Genomic DNA, 17,095 nt, shown 5'->3' on the forward strand with positions numbered 1-17,095 from the left:
AGAATCACAGAATGGTTTGGGTTGGCAGGGACCTTAAAGGTCATCTAGTTCCAACCTCCCTGTCATGAGCAGGGAATCTTCCATTAGAAGACCCTTCTACTAGAAGCAGTTTTTTCTTCCCTCTCCCCCACCTATAAAATCCACTTGTGAAATTTTATAAAAACAAAGGGAATCCAGGTATTCCGAGATATAAAACTAACACAGTGTTCAGCCCCCTTAAGCTGTGGAAGAAACAAAGCACCGAACAATGGGGGTGTTTTGTGTCTGGTAAAACCTCAGGAAATCCACATTTGAAATTATCTTTCCAGCATCAAATCTGCATACCTGTCAAAACCAAAATCTACTTCAGGACAGCCACTGGATCTTTGCCCAGAAACAGGCACCAGTGCCTTGAATGTGCATTTATGTGCACACTCTCCATGTGCAAGTGACTTTCTACCTAGAATCAAAAGGTTCATTTTGATATGGAACTACTTTGAGAAAGAAGTATGTATAGAATTAATCTATATTTACAAAAAAAAAAGTTGTTCTACCAAGTAGGAAGCTGTTAAAAAGTCTACTCAAAAATACAAGTTTTGTGGAGGAATCATATTGTTTTCTCACTGTTGCTCTTCAAGATACTCCAAACAGCACTGTAATTACATCAAATATGTTTTTTTATTTAGTTATTCCTACTTTACTCATTTTCAGCTAGTGTTAAAGCAGAGCAGAAAAGAATAATGATAAATGAAATATTTATAAAATTCTGTACATATTCAGACATACTCTTGTTATGCAGGAGATGGAGTAGTGATAATGATACACCACTTTTACACACTGTTCATCGAGGTCCACTAACAGTCCTCACTGAATAATACCTCATGTAAACCAAAACTATTTTCATGTGGAAAAGTCACAGAAAAGTGATCTTCAGTTTTATTTCAATTTATTACCAAATGTCATTGTCATGTAGCCTGATTTGCTAATTTATGATCTTTTTCTAATGTAATTTATTTTTGAATTCTAATAATTATATCCAAATGTATCCCTAGCAGAAGGAAGTAAATATCTCCAGAGTATCTCTTGATGTATTGCTTCTGAGTCTTTTCCTCAGAGGGATTTTTTTTTTCAATATTGTATAAACAGGTAAGTCTTAAAACAGACCTTGTAGAAGAGTTGCCTGTGAATCCTGGCCCTATATTATAGGACACATTGAGACTTCCCTTCCAGCTGTTGTCTGGAGCTGCAGGTCCTCCCATTGCACTGTGAAGTGGAAACCAAGAAAAATGCAATTGACCATTAGGATGAAACCCTAAATTCTCTTAATAATTATTGCAGCAAAACCCAGGTGGTTTTACAAAATTCTTAAAAGCATTATTGCAAAACAAGAATGCTTTGAATTTTCTACATTTTCTGGAACTACTACATTATTGCTACAATAATTACTACATTATCACTTCTGAATTACTTTCATTACTACAAAAGAGTAGCAAATGCAAGTAACAGCATGGATTTTGCCATATTAATATGAAAAATTTTTCTGCACATTCGTCAATACTGACTTCTGGAGAGGAGGACTGATGTATACTCACCGCAGTAATACTTCTGCATCTTGATATCCAATGGGATGAACCGGAATTTTGGGAATCCCCACACCTTCATTAACTTTGTACCTGAACGTGTACTCTGAGAAACCAGAAAAAAAGTCAAGTTTATGGTGTTTTTAGCCACTTTAACCAAACTGGAAACACTTTTGAGCAGAGCAGCCACCAGCATGCATGATTCTTTTTAATTCTTACATCATTTCTCACACACTGCTTCTAGAAAACCAAACTGTAATGACAGAACAGAAAACCCAGTAATGCATCGGCACAGCAATGCAAAATACGTCCCCTTGATGCAAGGTTAGATTTGCTGTCCAACCATGTTATAGCAACTCTTCCAAGCTGGCTCTGGGGAAATCAAGCTGGTGTGTGAGTTGAAGATGGCACCTGTGCAGCTGCTTGACAAGGCTGCAGAGGACATTCACAGATGCATTTATTTGGGTTGAAGACAGCCAGTGTCTCTCTGAGTCTGCTGGGCCTGGCACACAACCTCTCCTGGCTATAGGTTGTCTTATGCCCCCAGCAGTGGCCACACATGTCTATGAGCTTTACAGAAGCATCCGTGTATAGATTTTGCCATCTTAATATGAAAAATCCCATCAGCACCCCGCACTGGCAGGCATCTTAGTAATGAAAGAGTGCAGGCTGCTCTAATTTTTGCTACAGGAATTTTATTCCCCTTAAAAGTATTTTAAACTGTTTTTTCTGCCTGGAACTTATGATCAGCAAGGAAACATAACTCCAAGTAAAGCTATTAGCCCTCTTTAATGGCAAAGTATAACCTAGTTTAAAGCAGCCCTCTTGAGAAACACAGATGTTTTTAAATTGTTATAAATTCTCAGTCATTTTTTGCTGCTTCACAGAATGTAAACCTGTAATCCTGCTTTTTTAAGTGTTACAAGGGTGGGACCATACAAAGAGTTTCCTAGAAACTTTATTCCCCTGCCTGAAAGCAGTTAGAATGACACAGACAGAACTTAGTGTGCAATAGAAAATTAACTATTGTCAATAAGAATTTCAAGCAGCTTTTTTTCTGTGCATCTGTACTGAAAATAAATTAACTTCTAGTGCCACACTTTCAGCAGCAGTTTATAAAGTACTTCATGGCCCAGACTACAGAATTTGCGCTCACCTTTTGCAGGATAACCTGGTGTTAGAGGGTCCCCAGCTCCATTCAGATTTAAAACATTCCCACGCTGGACTCCTCCACCTGGAAGGTTCCAGCCACCTGGATAAGCATCTACTCCTGGGGCACAGTAGTCAGCAGGGTCAGAGTAAAGTATGATCCCTTGGGCTCCTGCCAATATGGCATTTTTAACCTGTGAAATGACTCGGTTTTAAGATGTGGCTTTTTCTTTTTTTTTTTTTTTTTTTTTTTTATGCAGCAATAAATCTGAACGTTTAGATTTGCTTCCATGCAGGCATGGTTTTAGAAGACGAGTGCATGAAAGAGTGAAAATTACCCCAGATTCAGCACAAGAGCCAAGCATAGTGAAAGGCAATATGTTCATTTTTTTTGTCAAACCTTTATTCATAGCTCAAGGCTATGAAATAAAGAACAGAACATAAAAATGAGGCACAAAACCTTACCACCATCCCAACTGCCCCACTGTCACCAGTTTTGCCAGATTTGTTGTCTAAAGTCAGAAGAGACAGTTACTCAGTTTCTGTGCATCAGACTCCTTGTCAAAACGCTACTATTTCAAAGTACTGCAGTTCTATGGATGGCATGTATCAAAAGACTTGGCTCTACAAACTACTCAATTCCCTAAACTATTCTCTTGCAAGAACTGCCTAGGGAGTTTGCAGTCATCTCTGTCTCAGGAGTTTAATACATTCATCTGGTTTTATTGTTTTGGAAGTTATTCTTGGACTGCAGTCACAATGGATACATTGCAGGCTTCCTTCTGCTCATATGTTCCAATGAACAGCCCTTATTAATTCCCTCAAGCTCTACCATGAACAGTATCTGACCCACAGAGGAAAAAATTAAAACACAACCCTCACTTTGTTTCCTCTGAAGATCTTCCCATATCTGGCAATGACAATTTTTCCTGTACAGTTAATTCCCATTTCACGCTCCAGCTTAAAAAAATCTTCTGTACGGCCATAATTCACATACACCAGATCTGCCTGGGCAGAAAAGAAAAGCAGTGATGTGGCAAATGGTCAGTCAGCAAACAAAATACCCATTATCAGAAATAAAGTTCCATTTACTATATATGACAGAGGATTTTGATTTTTTTTTTCATATCTATAAATGAGATCCAGTGCCCATAAAAACAATAACAAAATATATCCACAATATTCTATAGGAAGCTTTGGCTCAGAATTCTGATGTTTGGCTATTATCCTGCACTTAAGAACAGTCCTAAAAGCAGGCTGGAAAATAAACCAGAGTACTTTGGGAAACTGAAAAACGTCTCTGGCTGTGACAAAGCAGTGGTATGCCTTACATACACAAACACTCACTACCATATAATTTCACTCATTTAAGCAATGCAATTTTGTCCCTAACCTGTTCTATAATGAATTAGCAGATTAAGTGAGGACCTTTTATGGCCTTTGAAGGCATTCATTTAATCTAAAATGTCTTCCACTTGATATAAATATTAATACTTCTACCTATGCCTTAAACAAGTCTTCTACATATGACTGAATAATATGGAGCAGTCTGAGATGTATCCAAAAGTATTCATCAAGATAAAAACTTTTCACTTATTATGTGATTCAGAGTTCTAGCAATTTGAGAAAGTTCTTTTTTTGATCATAAAATACTTCTAACCTTTGCATAATATGTGGCCTATTTGTGCCTAAGTGTTCTTTAATTAAGACAAATGGTAATTGAAACTACTGCAACAAATATTTTGAGAAGTTGGAGCAATCTGTCCCAGAAAGTGTTTCAAAAAATAGGTAATAGTACCATTTTCTTACCTCTGGCACTCCTTGTGCTGAAAAAGCATTATATGGTGGTAGTATACCAGTAACATTTTCATACCCCTGTGGAGGTGGTTCCAAGAATGATGTATTGAAAACCTATCAAAAAAAAAAAAAAACCAGTAATTTTTGGTCAAACATTCTAGGCACAAATTCACACACTATTCAAATGCTAATTATAGTTTAAAGTCAGAAGAGACAGTTATTCAGTTTCTGTGCATCAGACTCCTTGTCAAATAATTACTGTTTCAAAATACTGCAGTCCTATGGATGAAAAGTACCAAAAGCCTTGGCTTCTGCCAAGTTACTTAGTTTTGTCAGCATTTTAAATTGTAGTTTCCATAATTTGATAGAAAAAAAAATACAGTTCTAACTAGTACACATAACTTCAAACAAAAACACAGGTAGGGATCCAGAGCTGAAATTTTGTAATAGAATGCAGATATGAATACAAAGAGATCATGTGTCAGAAGATGCTCATCAGTCACTGCCTGAACATAAGGAAAGAAAATTGCTGAAAATTGCCAAGAGGTGGTAACAGAAAAAAGACATCTGGTTCATCTATGCCATCCCAGGTGTCTTTTGTGGTTTCTCCCACCTGCATTATTGTTCTTTTTTATCTCTTATCTAGTAAAACTCCAATTAAACATGCTACCTTTTATCATTATGCATTGTAACACTCATGTTGCTTTAAGGTGCATGTCCACCTTATGAGACAGTAGCTGAGATACTGTTACAGGGTTTCTGGAAGAATTTCTTCATTCGTTCACCTCTAAGCTCGTGTCATCCCTAAGCACACATTCCTTACTTTCTACCCTGGCTCTTCATCCTTACCTATGTGCTATAATGCTGCTATTGCAGTCTCACCTCCTCTCCTTGCTCAGGATCCTTGTCAGAATTTACATCTACTTCTTTATTGTATTCAAAAAGGAAAGGATGTCTACAGACTGACTAGTTCATTAGTACTTCCAACACTAACTTAGGAGACACCATAGGAAGCCAGTGGGATCTGGTTCAGAGCAAGGGAAACAAGGCAATACTACATAAAATTGACAGTATCTCTGCAATTCCTTACCTCAGCATGCTGTGGAAGGAAATATTGTACAGATGTTCAAGCAGGGTTTGGATAGGTACTTGGAAGAGAGATGTAATGAAGGTCGCTGACTGGATAAATACTATTTGTAAAGGTCTAATGAGGATTTTTCAAGAGACTAATTGCAGCACATCACAGAAGTCCCCGAGCTGAAAACAGCTGGACACTGGAAGAATTGCATGCCCGAAACATATTTCTTTGTTCTTAAAGGTCCCTGTGCATCCACTTAAGGCTGCTTATGGAAACAGGATATTAGCCTAGATGGAACCTTAAGCTGAACCCTACTAACACCTTATGGTCTACTGGTGTTAACTGCTGGCTCTCCACACATCCTTGCTCCTCCGTATGAGGCACTGAGATCTCAGCCACTTTGCTGTGTATTCTGCATAGCCTGGAAAACCATTTCTAAATATTAATTCCCTTTGCACTGGATTTTTTTTTAATAATATAAAGCACATGCTGAGCTGATTAGGTGAGAGTACAGAGGAAAACACTTTTTTAACAGGAAATCACTGGAGGTTTTTAGGTTTTACATTAACATAGTTTTGTCATTGAAAAGATCACCTCATTCCCTTGATCATCAATTAGTGAAATGTAGTTTGGCTGCTCTTCATTTGGGTATGAAAGAAGAACATCATAATTGACAAGTTCTGCTGAATCCAGTCCAAATTCCTTCCACTGGCCTTGAATTTTTTTGGCAAGAAGAAAATTCTGTTCAGTTCCTGCGAGGTGAGGCAACTTGGTAAATGAACTAGAATAAAACAGAAAAACACTGGTAAGCAGCAAATGCAGAGATACACAATAGTGAAATAGGATCAGTGTGTATAAAGCTAATCTTCAAGACAAATTGCATGGACAGTAAGGTCTTAAAGCTTGAGCTGTAAAACATGATTCCTTATCAGAGTCTGCATCAGGACACGTACAAAATATACTCAGAGCAGAGGATCTTTCCTGAGGCCTTAAGATAAGTAAACTGAACTTTTTTCTTTGCATAAGAGGAATAGCCACTTCTACACACAAGCAATGAAAATCAATGTCAAAGATTCAGCAAAAAAATATTAGCAATATGCAAGAAGCAGGAATAAATACAGGAAAGCTACATATTCAGAAAGGAGCCTTCCAGATAATTCTGGTATCTGATCATGGATTTGTACTGTTGTCATAGCTTGCCCTAATGTCCTAATAAGTTTAACTTGAAAATCATTACATTAAATTATCTGCACAGGTTTGCTCTTTTTTTTCTTAATCAAAAGCCTGAATAACAAAACCTTCTTAACAACATTTACTTCCATATCAGATATAACACATAATGTTGATAAATAGTAACAAACAGAATCCAGTCCCTCTGGGCTACCCTACAGAAATCTGTGTACAATCTGTTTGGCCCAGTGAACAAGTAAGGAATGGTGAAAGCTCATCAGTCAGCCAGGTACTCTGCATCAGCTTCCAATTCCCAACAGGCTGCTTGTCGATGGCTGCCCCACAGATATCAGATACCAGCAACTGCCATTTCTTAGTGGTAGCAAATACCATGATTAATATCACTTCAGCGTGTCATTTCAGACTGTTTTCAACCCTTGTTCTGCACTTCCTCAGCTTCCAAAGAGCAATGTCCAAAGCTTTGTTAAAGTCAAGGCTGTTACAGTCACTATAAGTCTCCACTCATGCACGCAGCCAGTCATTTCCTTACAGAAGGAAATATGCTGACCATACAAACAAACAGTAAATAAATACTGATGCTTCTGAACTATATTTCTGTCCTTCATGGGTTTGAAAACAGATTAAAGAAGGATGTTTTGTCACCCTTCCAGACCTGAAGCTGACCAGCTCAGAGTCCCTCCAGGCTGACATTATTAAAAGAGGGACACGTTATCAGTCTTTTTCACCCACCTGGAGCCTCTTGCAACCATCAAAATTTCTCATCTACAGTAACATTGCAATCACAACATAAACGTCTTTCACATGAGTCCCACCTGGTCCCAGCATTTGAATGCATCCAGATTCTCTAAGTAGACCACAACCTTTTGCTCGCAGCTGTTGTCGTTCTCTCTCTTTAAACTGTGAGGGTATGCACCAAAGTCTGGAAGCAACCTTTGCCAAACACTGTTGCTTGTTTGCTTCTTGCACTTTAATTCTCACTAATGTTTAAAGTACCTTTTAATTCTTTAAGTATACTAAATACGCCATCAGGAAAAACACACAATTTTTTTTTCAAATTTTCGTTCCAAACAGTTTAATCCTTTCCAGAGCTCTGATACAATGCTAAGACCAAAGCGTCTACATTTTCTGAGCCTCATATTTTTTTCCCCCACATGATAAAAGCAGATGTAGTAGTCTGAAAAATGAAGAATATGGATCAAAATTCTCAAGTTCATATTCTTTTATGTTTTTGACAAACTTTTTGGACAGTGTGTTAATACAATTTCTCTGAATTTCCTGATTTTTATTTGAATTTAGGCAAAAAAAAAAAAAAGTCCCCAACCAGCATTAAGCACTTGGCCCATCACCAAAGCAAGCAGACAAATGAGAAACCATTAACATCCCACAGCCAAGAGACTTTGGCCTAATTACAGAGCTATTTCATGCTATGTTGCCTAGATTCTCACTCAAACATAATTTTCAGGAACTCTCCAAACTACTGAAAGCAATGAATACTAAATAAGATTAGACCTGTAGACTTGAAAAGCTTATTGATGTTAGGTATGAAACCTTTTGGGTTTAGAATAAATGTATAGAAATCAAATTTGTCAGTAATTCCTTTGATGTTCTTGATGCAGCTGCTGACTTACATGCTGAATAAAAACATTTTACTAACCAGAGTGAGTATTTATTTACTTTTCATGTGAGCATATTTGTTCCTCTATAGAAAATATAAATATACACAATAATGTGGGGGTTTTTTTTTCATTTTCAGTGGAATGGAAAAAACAAAAGGGTATTTTTATATCACTAGTATTTTAGATGTTTTTAAAGAACTGCATTGATGCTCTACGATGCAAAAAAGTATACTTACTAATAGTTACAACATGCAAGCTTTACCAACCATACATGCACACTGACCGTGGACAGAGCCCTTTATCTCTGGAACAGAAGACAGGGTATAATAGGATTTCAGAACTCCCAATTAACAGCACTTTATCCAGTATGGCCACACTAAAGGAATTATAAATTGTAAGTATACATGCAACTCAGTGCCATGCAAATTTGTAGCATTAGTTTTTAATAAATTAATTTTCGACTTAGACTAGCTACTCAAACTGAAAGTTCAAAGAGACACTGAACAGATGATCAGTCAGATGTAATTCATGTCAATCATTGTATCCCAAACAGAGTAAAATCATCTCAGTCTGAAAGAAAACAGTTATCTGAGGTTAGAGCTTCAGACTTGTGAAAAAAATAAAAAGGACACACTCCATTAAATCATGAAGACTGGTAAGCACTGGCAGTAATGCAGCTGAGGGAAGCACACTTGACAGTACAACCACTTCAAAATGGGGAAGGGGGGGAACAGAAGAGTTGTAAGCCTCTCCCTTCTTCTCTCAGACATTCCATACAAATGCTTCGAAACCATCTTAAAAGCTCTGCTTTCAGAGGCCCTTCCTTGTTCCAAAAATGATGCACAAGGCTTACCGAAGAAATTTCCTGATATTCTCTGCTTTCATTTCAGCCACAAGTTTCTGTCTCACATTTTGATGCACATCTGAGAAGCTGGGGCTCTTCTCACTCAGTTTTGTAAACCATCCTGAAACACATTTGAAAAGTTTCCTACTTAGCAAGAATATCCTCACATGTTTGAGCACAGGTGCAACCTGTGGTGCTAAACAGTTAAAACCACAAGGAGGAACAGGGCTTAGAGCACACTCTGTCGGTGTTGGAAGGCTCAAGCAGAAAAGTAAAATATATTTAATTGACTGAAATGCCTAAAAGTGGCATAATAGAAAGAGTAAATCCTAAATCCCCGGTAAAATCCCTTTTTAAGGTAGACTCATTTCTCATTAATTTTCAACTATAGTTTAAATCCTCAGCTGTTTGTAGTGTGAGGTTCAAACGCCTGATACTCATGATGAAATTACTTTATTTAGTTTATGCATATATTTTAAAATAGATGTGTAAGCATATTTAAAGTGAAGGTCTAGGACTCAACAGCCACCCTGCCAGCATTGTAATAGTTACAGACTTGGGGAAGTTAATCTATTTAACTAGATTAATCTGGGTTAATCTATTTAATAATTAAGAGAATAAAGTTAACTGTCACCCCAGCCAGTTTTAAAATGTGCAGTAGGAGAGGGTATATCAACTGTATAAATTTGGCTTAAGAAAAAAAAACAATAACAAAAAAAATCCTTTTATTATTTTAGCCAGACAATCTCAACTGGGAAAATTTTCATAAGAAAGACAAATACATGTGCTGTCACATGCACAATATATATGACCTGTTACATTTAAATACAATTTTAGTAACACTCTGAACTGAACAGTGATGCTTGATCAGACTAAAAGTCCATCTTGCTCAGTATCCTGTTTTGGAGCTGGACCAAAAGATGTTCAGGGAAATGTATAAGCATAGCACAAGGACCAGAAATTAGCAGCTCAGGGATCTCTAAAATTAAACTAATATTTTATATATTTAATAACCCTCATGGATTTTTCTTGCATTCTTTAGTGTTAGGTTTGTGTTACAACACAAGTTTAAAAAGGACATGCAATTTTAATTTGAAATCAAATGCTGCAAGTGACTTCAGAAAAGAATTTCTAGTAAAGTTCATTGTGCATAAGGAAAACTTCAGTAACTTGGCTGTCAGTCAAACTCCTCCTCTACATTCTACCCTTAATTTCTAAAATAGCAGCAGAATAGGAGCATTTAAAAATATCTTCAGGAAAAAACAGGAAATTAAAAAAAAAAATCTGGGAGATGTTGCAATCACTGAAGTCTCAAACTCTTGTACTAATCTTTTGTCTTTGAATGCTTGGCTGCCTCTTTTGGGAAGCTGTCAGTTCACCCGGGCTTGTCCTCAGCTGAAGCACAGAGCCGTTCTGTTCCTCACTCCCTGAAGACTGAAACTGCTGGACAGAAAAGCTTAGAAAAGCAGTGGGACAAATACTTTATCATGCCTCTGAAGAGCAGCATAATCTCCCTGCTGGTGAGTTAATCACAACAGGGGTTGCACACAAGTGTGTGCAGGGGAAAGAAGCTGGGGGCTGAGCCCCTGGGTCTCCGTACTCACCTGTAAGAAAGCCCAGCAAGAAACAGCCGAGCAGCCCAGGGCACACGAGCCACACACGGAGGGTGGCCTTGCTCCTGCTCCCGGCCATATGGTCAGCACTGGCCACCAGCTTGGCAAGCTCTGGGGACTGGCAAGCAGCTGCCTTTCTCCTCCTCCTCCTTCTCCTCCTCCTCCTTCCCCCCACAGCCCCAGGGCTGTCCCTGCCTTCTTTGCTTCTCAGTTCTCATGCTGACTAAACAGCCTTAAATCCTGGGTGATGGTGATTATATGGTTTTCCAAATACAATTAAACTCTTCCATTTCTTAGTCTCACCCCACCAGACAGACCCTGTGTAGCTAGCTGGGTGTGTATCTCCATAACAAATATGTATCCAGGCTGTGCACCAAGCAATGTACATGTAGTATTTAAGATGCTAATTTCTACTAATTATTAGGACTTTTTGATTTTGAAAGTTTTGAAAGTTCCTGATTTAGTCTTGTTCTCAACCTGTTCCAGTGGAAGTGGCCAAGAGATGAAATTAAGGGCAAACTTATTTCCTCTTTACCAACGAAACGCTGAATTGCTTCCCTTTTTTAATCCCTGGTAGCATTAATCCTTAGCAAGGAATGTATACTTTCAGCAGCTGAGAATATACTTTAGATTGGCTAGACATCATCCAATTTGCAACTAGGAAAAGTCACAAATTTATTTCCTATATTCTCTAGCTACTTGCACTTGAAATTACAAGGTTCTTAAGATCAAGTTTTCCTAGTCTAATTTAGTCAAATCCATCAGTATCTCACAGGGAAGGAAACAACTGCAGCCCAGGTAATAGCCAAAAGATACATTCACAGAATCATCACATTTTGCATGAACTTATTCTAACCTTGCAGATCACTCCATGCTGCCAAGTTCCTTCATGGCTACATGGAAGCCAAGACTGATCTTTCTGGACCCGAGGACCTGCCCATTTGAGACCAGTTATATGGCTGAAGGCAGGAAAGCTATTCTGGGAGCCTGGGCATGCTCTAAATTCCTACCACTTACTCCCAAAGTCCAAAGTAGATACCATTTGTGAAAGAAATGTCAGTACTGTGAGTATCAAAACTTTCATAAATACATTATGATGAGCTGAAAATATTCAGAAAAAGCAGAAAAGACCGATTAATGTCCTAATTACTCAAACTAAGGCTTTTCAGAAAAAAATTACACTACTTGGGTATTCCACACCAGTCACAGCCACTGTCTTAGGCATAGGGCTAGATGTCTTTGTTCAAATGCCCAGTCCTGTGATTTTTAATCTGTCATTTCCCAACTACTCATAAACCATCACAAATTCTGAACAGCAATGACATTTCACACCAGCATCTGAATTGACATATACAAACCAGATGGAATTCCACCTACAGAACTCACAAAGAATGAGCATATTGATGTATTATTAGCATTTATATAGCACCACAGGTGTAGGACTGGCACATAATAGACAGTAAAGTGACAAGGGCTTTCGGAGATTGCTATCAAAATTAGACCTCACATGATAATAACATCAGTGGAGGAAGAAGGTAAGAATAGAAACAGTGAGAATGCATGAAATGCATTTATCTATATGCTAACATCTTTTTAAATTGACAAGGGCATTAGCAATGCTGAGGTTGAACAACAAGCAGCAGCCAAATGGCTTCTACCACTTAAAATACAGCCCTATCACTAATAGTTATTACTTGTGACATGTTCTTACATGCCATGGATTAGTCACAGGTGGAGTATATTGTGTTACAATTAAATGCGAGGATAATGTACAGTGTAAATCTGTCCTCAATCACATGCCCTCCTCAACAAGACTGGGGCAGGAAATAAGATTAAAAAGCTCATGGGTTGAAATGAACACAGGGGTATCACTTGCTGATTACAATCATTAGCAGAACAGATTCCACTCAGGGAAAAGTAATTTATTACAAATTAAAATAGACTTGGATAGTCAGAAACAAAGCCAAAAATTAAGACATCTCCTATATTGTAACAATTTTTTTCAGCTTAACCTTCTTTACTCCCAACTCCTTTGTGCCATAAGGTTTTCCAATGCAACACAAGGGCCATCCTGAGATCAGGCCAGACATCCTATGGTATCTAAAGCGTGATAAGCACCTAACTTAAGGCACTTGAATTATTCTGCACTGAGAGTGTTCATTTCCTAACAGAAAAATAGCCAGTGTCATCTGGCAGCTCACAGAGCATCCTAAACCTCTAGATAGAGCAAACCTGTACAGGGCAGCATTTGTGTCCTGCTCTGGGGTAACAGCTACAGGCCAGGTGAGACTTCTGAATACTGCTCTGTGCAGCCAGGGTGCTCACTTTGGCCTGCACCATGGGCTCCAGAGGAATCTCTGCTCTGACACTTGGAGCACCTCCTTCCCCTCCTTCTGCACTAACCTTGGGGTCTGCAGGGCTGTTCCTCTCACACATTTTTCACTCCTCTCTTGTCTGGCTCTAATTGCTTCTGCACAGTAACTTTCTTCCCCTTCTAAAATCTGTTATCCCAGAGGTGTACTGATGGGCTCAGCCTTGCCCAGCATCCATCTTGGAGCTAGTTTGCATTGGCTCTGTCAGACACAGGGGACGCTTCCAGGGCTCCTCACAGAAGCCACCACTGTAGCCCCTCACTATGAAAACACTGCCACACAAACCCAATACAGATGGGGACAGACTTTTAGTAGGGCCTGTTGCAATAGGTCAAGTCACAGTTTTAAACTGAAAGAGGGTAGATTCAGACTAGATATAAAGAAGAATCTTTTATACAGTGAGGGTGGTGAGTCACTAGCACAAGTTTCCCATGGAGGTGGTGGATGTCCCTTCCCTGGAAACATTCATAGACATGTTGGACAGGGCTCTGAGCCATCTGCTCCAGCTGAAGATGTCCCTGCTCACTGCAGGGGGGAGAGGACTAGATGGTATTTGGAAGACCCTTCCAACCCAAACTGTTGTATTGCATTCTATGCATCAGCTTGGTGTGCTGCAGACGCCAGTGAAAAGAGTGACATTACTACACAAGAATTTTTGTTGTACCCCAGGGATCATACCTGTTTTATATACAAACATTTTGTATTGGCTTGCTGACAGGTTGCAAAAGTATCCCTGAGTTTTCTCACCTACAAACTCCTTGGAAGAAAATCAGCATATGAAGCTGAGTAACTACCATTCACCTAGGTGAAAGAGAAGTGAGATGAGGTTTGGTTGCATGCATATACACACACACATACACACATTACTCAAACACAAAGCCAAAGATGTAGTATGAAGTCTTACAAATGCTCCTCAGAATAACTGGAGTCAGAGAAAAATGATTCTGACATGTGAGATCCAAAATGAAGCATATCAGGAATGCAAAGTCTCATATATGTGAAGGTGGAAGAAGCTGCTCCAACCCAAACATCATCTCAAGGAGAGACCTCAGAGCTCTTGAGATGATCAGCAGCCCAAAAGACTTTTGGGTCCTTTGAGTCCTTTCATGGCAATATTAAGGCCACATCCATCAGCCACCCTGTTATTTTACATGGGGCTTTTCCAGCCAGAATGAAGATACTACTGCTGTGAGGTACTTCCACAAGTGCACTGCTGATAATAGCTGAGTATTTTGCTCAATTTTGAAATCACACACTTCAGTCTAAGTTTAATCAAAGGTTTGAGGCTAAAAGGAGATAAGACCAACCCAAAGTAGTCAGAGAAATTGCACAAAACAAACTGTGAAAAGATTACAGGGCAAAATAACTCCTTTTCTTAGCACAGGTGAGAAAAACAGTCCAAACCATAAAGTCCTGAATACACAGTACTTCTTTAAATTAGTATCGCTTTTGGAATTATCATGAAAAGTATTAGTTACTGCATATGCCTCATGCTGAGTTCAGAGTAGTGAGATTGCTCATTCTGACAGTGAAAACAAGAGTGAGAAGCTAGGAGCACTTGCACGTAGTAACATATACTCTACTTACCTAAAACACATACATTGCTGGTAAACTAAAAAAGCTCAAAAAATGGCAAGGATACACATGCCAAATGCAAAACTAGCATGCATTTGTGTATTGAATGCATAATTCTGCTATTCAGCCAATTAGTAAAGACATTACTTGGTACATCAAACACAGAATGAATGCCAGGGCTTGCAAACTGTAGGTTGTAGCTGCTCAGTAACTAGGACCTAAAGCTTAATATCTGCAGCAAGAAAGATACACTACTGTTGTGCTGCTTAACCCACTGTCTGACTAAAGGTTGAACTTGTGCAAGGGACCTTGATCTGTGGGAAAGACAGCTCAGGCAGGAAAAATGGCAACAGGGGAATTCTCAACTGCAATTTCAAATCAGCAGTTTCCTTCTGACTCTGCCAGTTGCACTGAACTCTCTCACGGCCTCTGCACTCTTTCTATCAGATTACAATGGTAGTAGATGTTGATTCTTTGTGTCTGAGTCTTTCTTATCTTGAGCTTCAGGAAACCATTATCAGACTCCAACTAAAAGTTTACGTTGCTGGCAGCTGACAAGTGCAGCTTGCAAACTTTGACCCTTTCTTCCACAAGAGAATGTACCCAGTGAGGCCAAGAGAGTAAAGGACTGTGCACTGAACACAGGGACTGTGCACTTCACCTTAAGGCCACTCCTCCTTGTCCTGTCACACACGTCCTTATAAAAAGTCCCCCTCCAGCTTTCTTTAGGCCCTTTAGGTACTGGAAGGTGCTGTGAGGTCTCCATGGAGCTTTCTTTTTTCCAGGTTGAACAGGCCCAGCTTTCTCAGCCTGTCTCCACAGCAGATGTGCTCCAGGCCTGTGATTTAATGATTCTTCTCTAGATTCCTTACAAAGGTCTTCCTTACATCGGGGCCCCAGAACTGGACACAACACTGCAGGTGAGGCCTCATGAGAGCAGACCAGGGGGACAGAATCCCCTCCCTCAACCTGATGGCCACACATCTCTTGGTGAAGCCCAGGATGCATCTGGCTTTCTGGACCACAAGTGCACTTTGCCAGGTCACAATGAGTTTCTCATCCACTAACACCTCCAAGTCTTTCTTCTTAGGGCTGATCTCAATCCATTCTCTGCCCAGCCTGTATTTGTGCTTGGAATTTCCCTGACCCAGGTGCAGCACCTGGCATTCAGCCCCGTTGAACTTCATGAGATTCACACAAGCCTATGTCTTCAGCTTGCAGTCATTAGGAGAGAGAAAATTTCTGTTCCTGTATCCTGTTCCCTGCAGTGATTAGGGAACAGGCAACACGGTTTTTTAATGAATGTTGCTGTAGTTTAAGAGTTTAACTACTTCTGTATTTTGTGTAATCCTGGGCCAGGACATCGTATATTATCTGCTAACTATTGCTAAAAAGGGCTCTAATTAAACTTAAATAAAACAATGCTATGTTTAGGCCAGAGAAAAAATTATGTCTTCTGGACTGAAAGAAAAAGTTGTTGAAGCAGCATACAGGTCACACAGGGAAAGATCTCCACAATTTTGGAGTTTGGCACTTCACTTCATCCTCCTCAGCAACAGAATAATACTGTTATTGCATCCACCTAGTCAAGTGGAGCTGTTTGTTGCTGCCTTTCTCTGCTTGGTGGATTTGGCTTATTATTTTCCTGATTGCTGCAGACAAAACTGTTTAGTGTAAGATAACTAAACTAACCTGGCTAATTTTTTTCAGAGGTAGATTATAGACAGTCATAATGAATTCTCCACAGGTAAAAGTGGGGCAGTGGAGCAGCTAGCAGTGACAAAACAGTCAGCACTGGATTTGGGGGAAGATATCTCCATCATTTTACTCCAAGCAGTTTCATAAAAAATGAGAAAATAACTGGGCAATAACTATGGGTATAAGAGCATTTCCCATTATCTGGTAAACTACATTATTTTATCAGAAAGACCAACAGTTAAGCAAAATAATGACTTAATTAGAGTAACTTGTCTAAAAGGTTTTAATGTGAAGTGCAAAAATATTTATGATTAAATGAAACCTCATGGAAAAGAAAATAATATGCCATAGTACTGAAAACCATCAGATCACAGGACAGTAGTTGAAGACATGGTAGAGGTCTCAGCTAACGTGGCACACCAAATCACACAAAATATTAGCTGTACAAGAGGTTAGTAATAGTCCAGTGGCAAAATTTCAGATGAAGGGATGTGATTTTCTGAGTCTTCTCTGTCTGATCTTGGTTGCCCCATGGTCTGTCATAACAGTAAGCAGCAGCTGATCATCAGATATACAGACTCTACAAAAATGGTAATAATTTGG

The 17,095-nt window shown here is 39.1% G+C and overlaps 1 protein-coding gene across 4 annotated transcripts in view; it reads right to left on the minus strand.

Annotated features, from left to right (window-relative positions):
- NAALAD2 (N-acetylated alpha-linked acidic dipeptidase 2) overlaps nucleotides 1-10,966 on the minus strand; it is a 30,175-nt gene extending 19,209 nt beyond the window's left edge. The window contains exons 1-8 of one of the 4 annotated variants that reach the window (XM_068181546.1): nucleotides 10,839-10,966; nucleotides 9,244-9,355; nucleotides 6,178-6,364; nucleotides 4,518-4,619; nucleotides 3,591-3,716; nucleotides 2,716-2,902; nucleotides 1,572-1,665; nucleotides 1,144-1,242 (exon numbers count right to left, since the gene is read on the minus strand). In XM_068181546.1, the coding sequence (XP_068037647.1) occupies nucleotides 1,144-1,242; nucleotides 1,572-1,665; nucleotides 2,716-2,902; nucleotides 3,591-3,716; nucleotides 4,518-4,619; nucleotides 6,178-6,364; nucleotides 9,244-9,355; nucleotides 10,839-10,926 (995 nt within the window). In that variant the 5' untranslated portion in view covers nucleotides 10,927-10,966. Of the gene's footprint in view, nucleotides 1-1,143; nucleotides 1,243-1,571; nucleotides 1,666-2,715; nucleotides 2,903-3,590; nucleotides 3,717-4,517; nucleotides 4,620-6,177; nucleotides 6,365-9,243; nucleotides 9,356-10,838 lie in introns of those variants that run through there. The other 3 variants (XM_068181548.1, XM_068181547.1, XM_068181549.1) reach the window with 3 other exon arrangements.
- Nucleotides 10,967-17,095: the final 6,129 nt, after the last annotated feature.

This window comes from Anomalospiza imberbis, chromosome 2 (assembly GCF_031753505.1).
Source record: "Anomalospiza imberbis isolate Cuckoo-Finch-1a 21T00152 chromosome 2, ASM3175350v1, whole genome shotgun sequence".
Taxonomy (NCBI): domain Eukaryota; kingdom Metazoa; phylum Chordata; class Aves; order Passeriformes; family Viduidae; genus Anomalospiza; species Anomalospiza imberbis.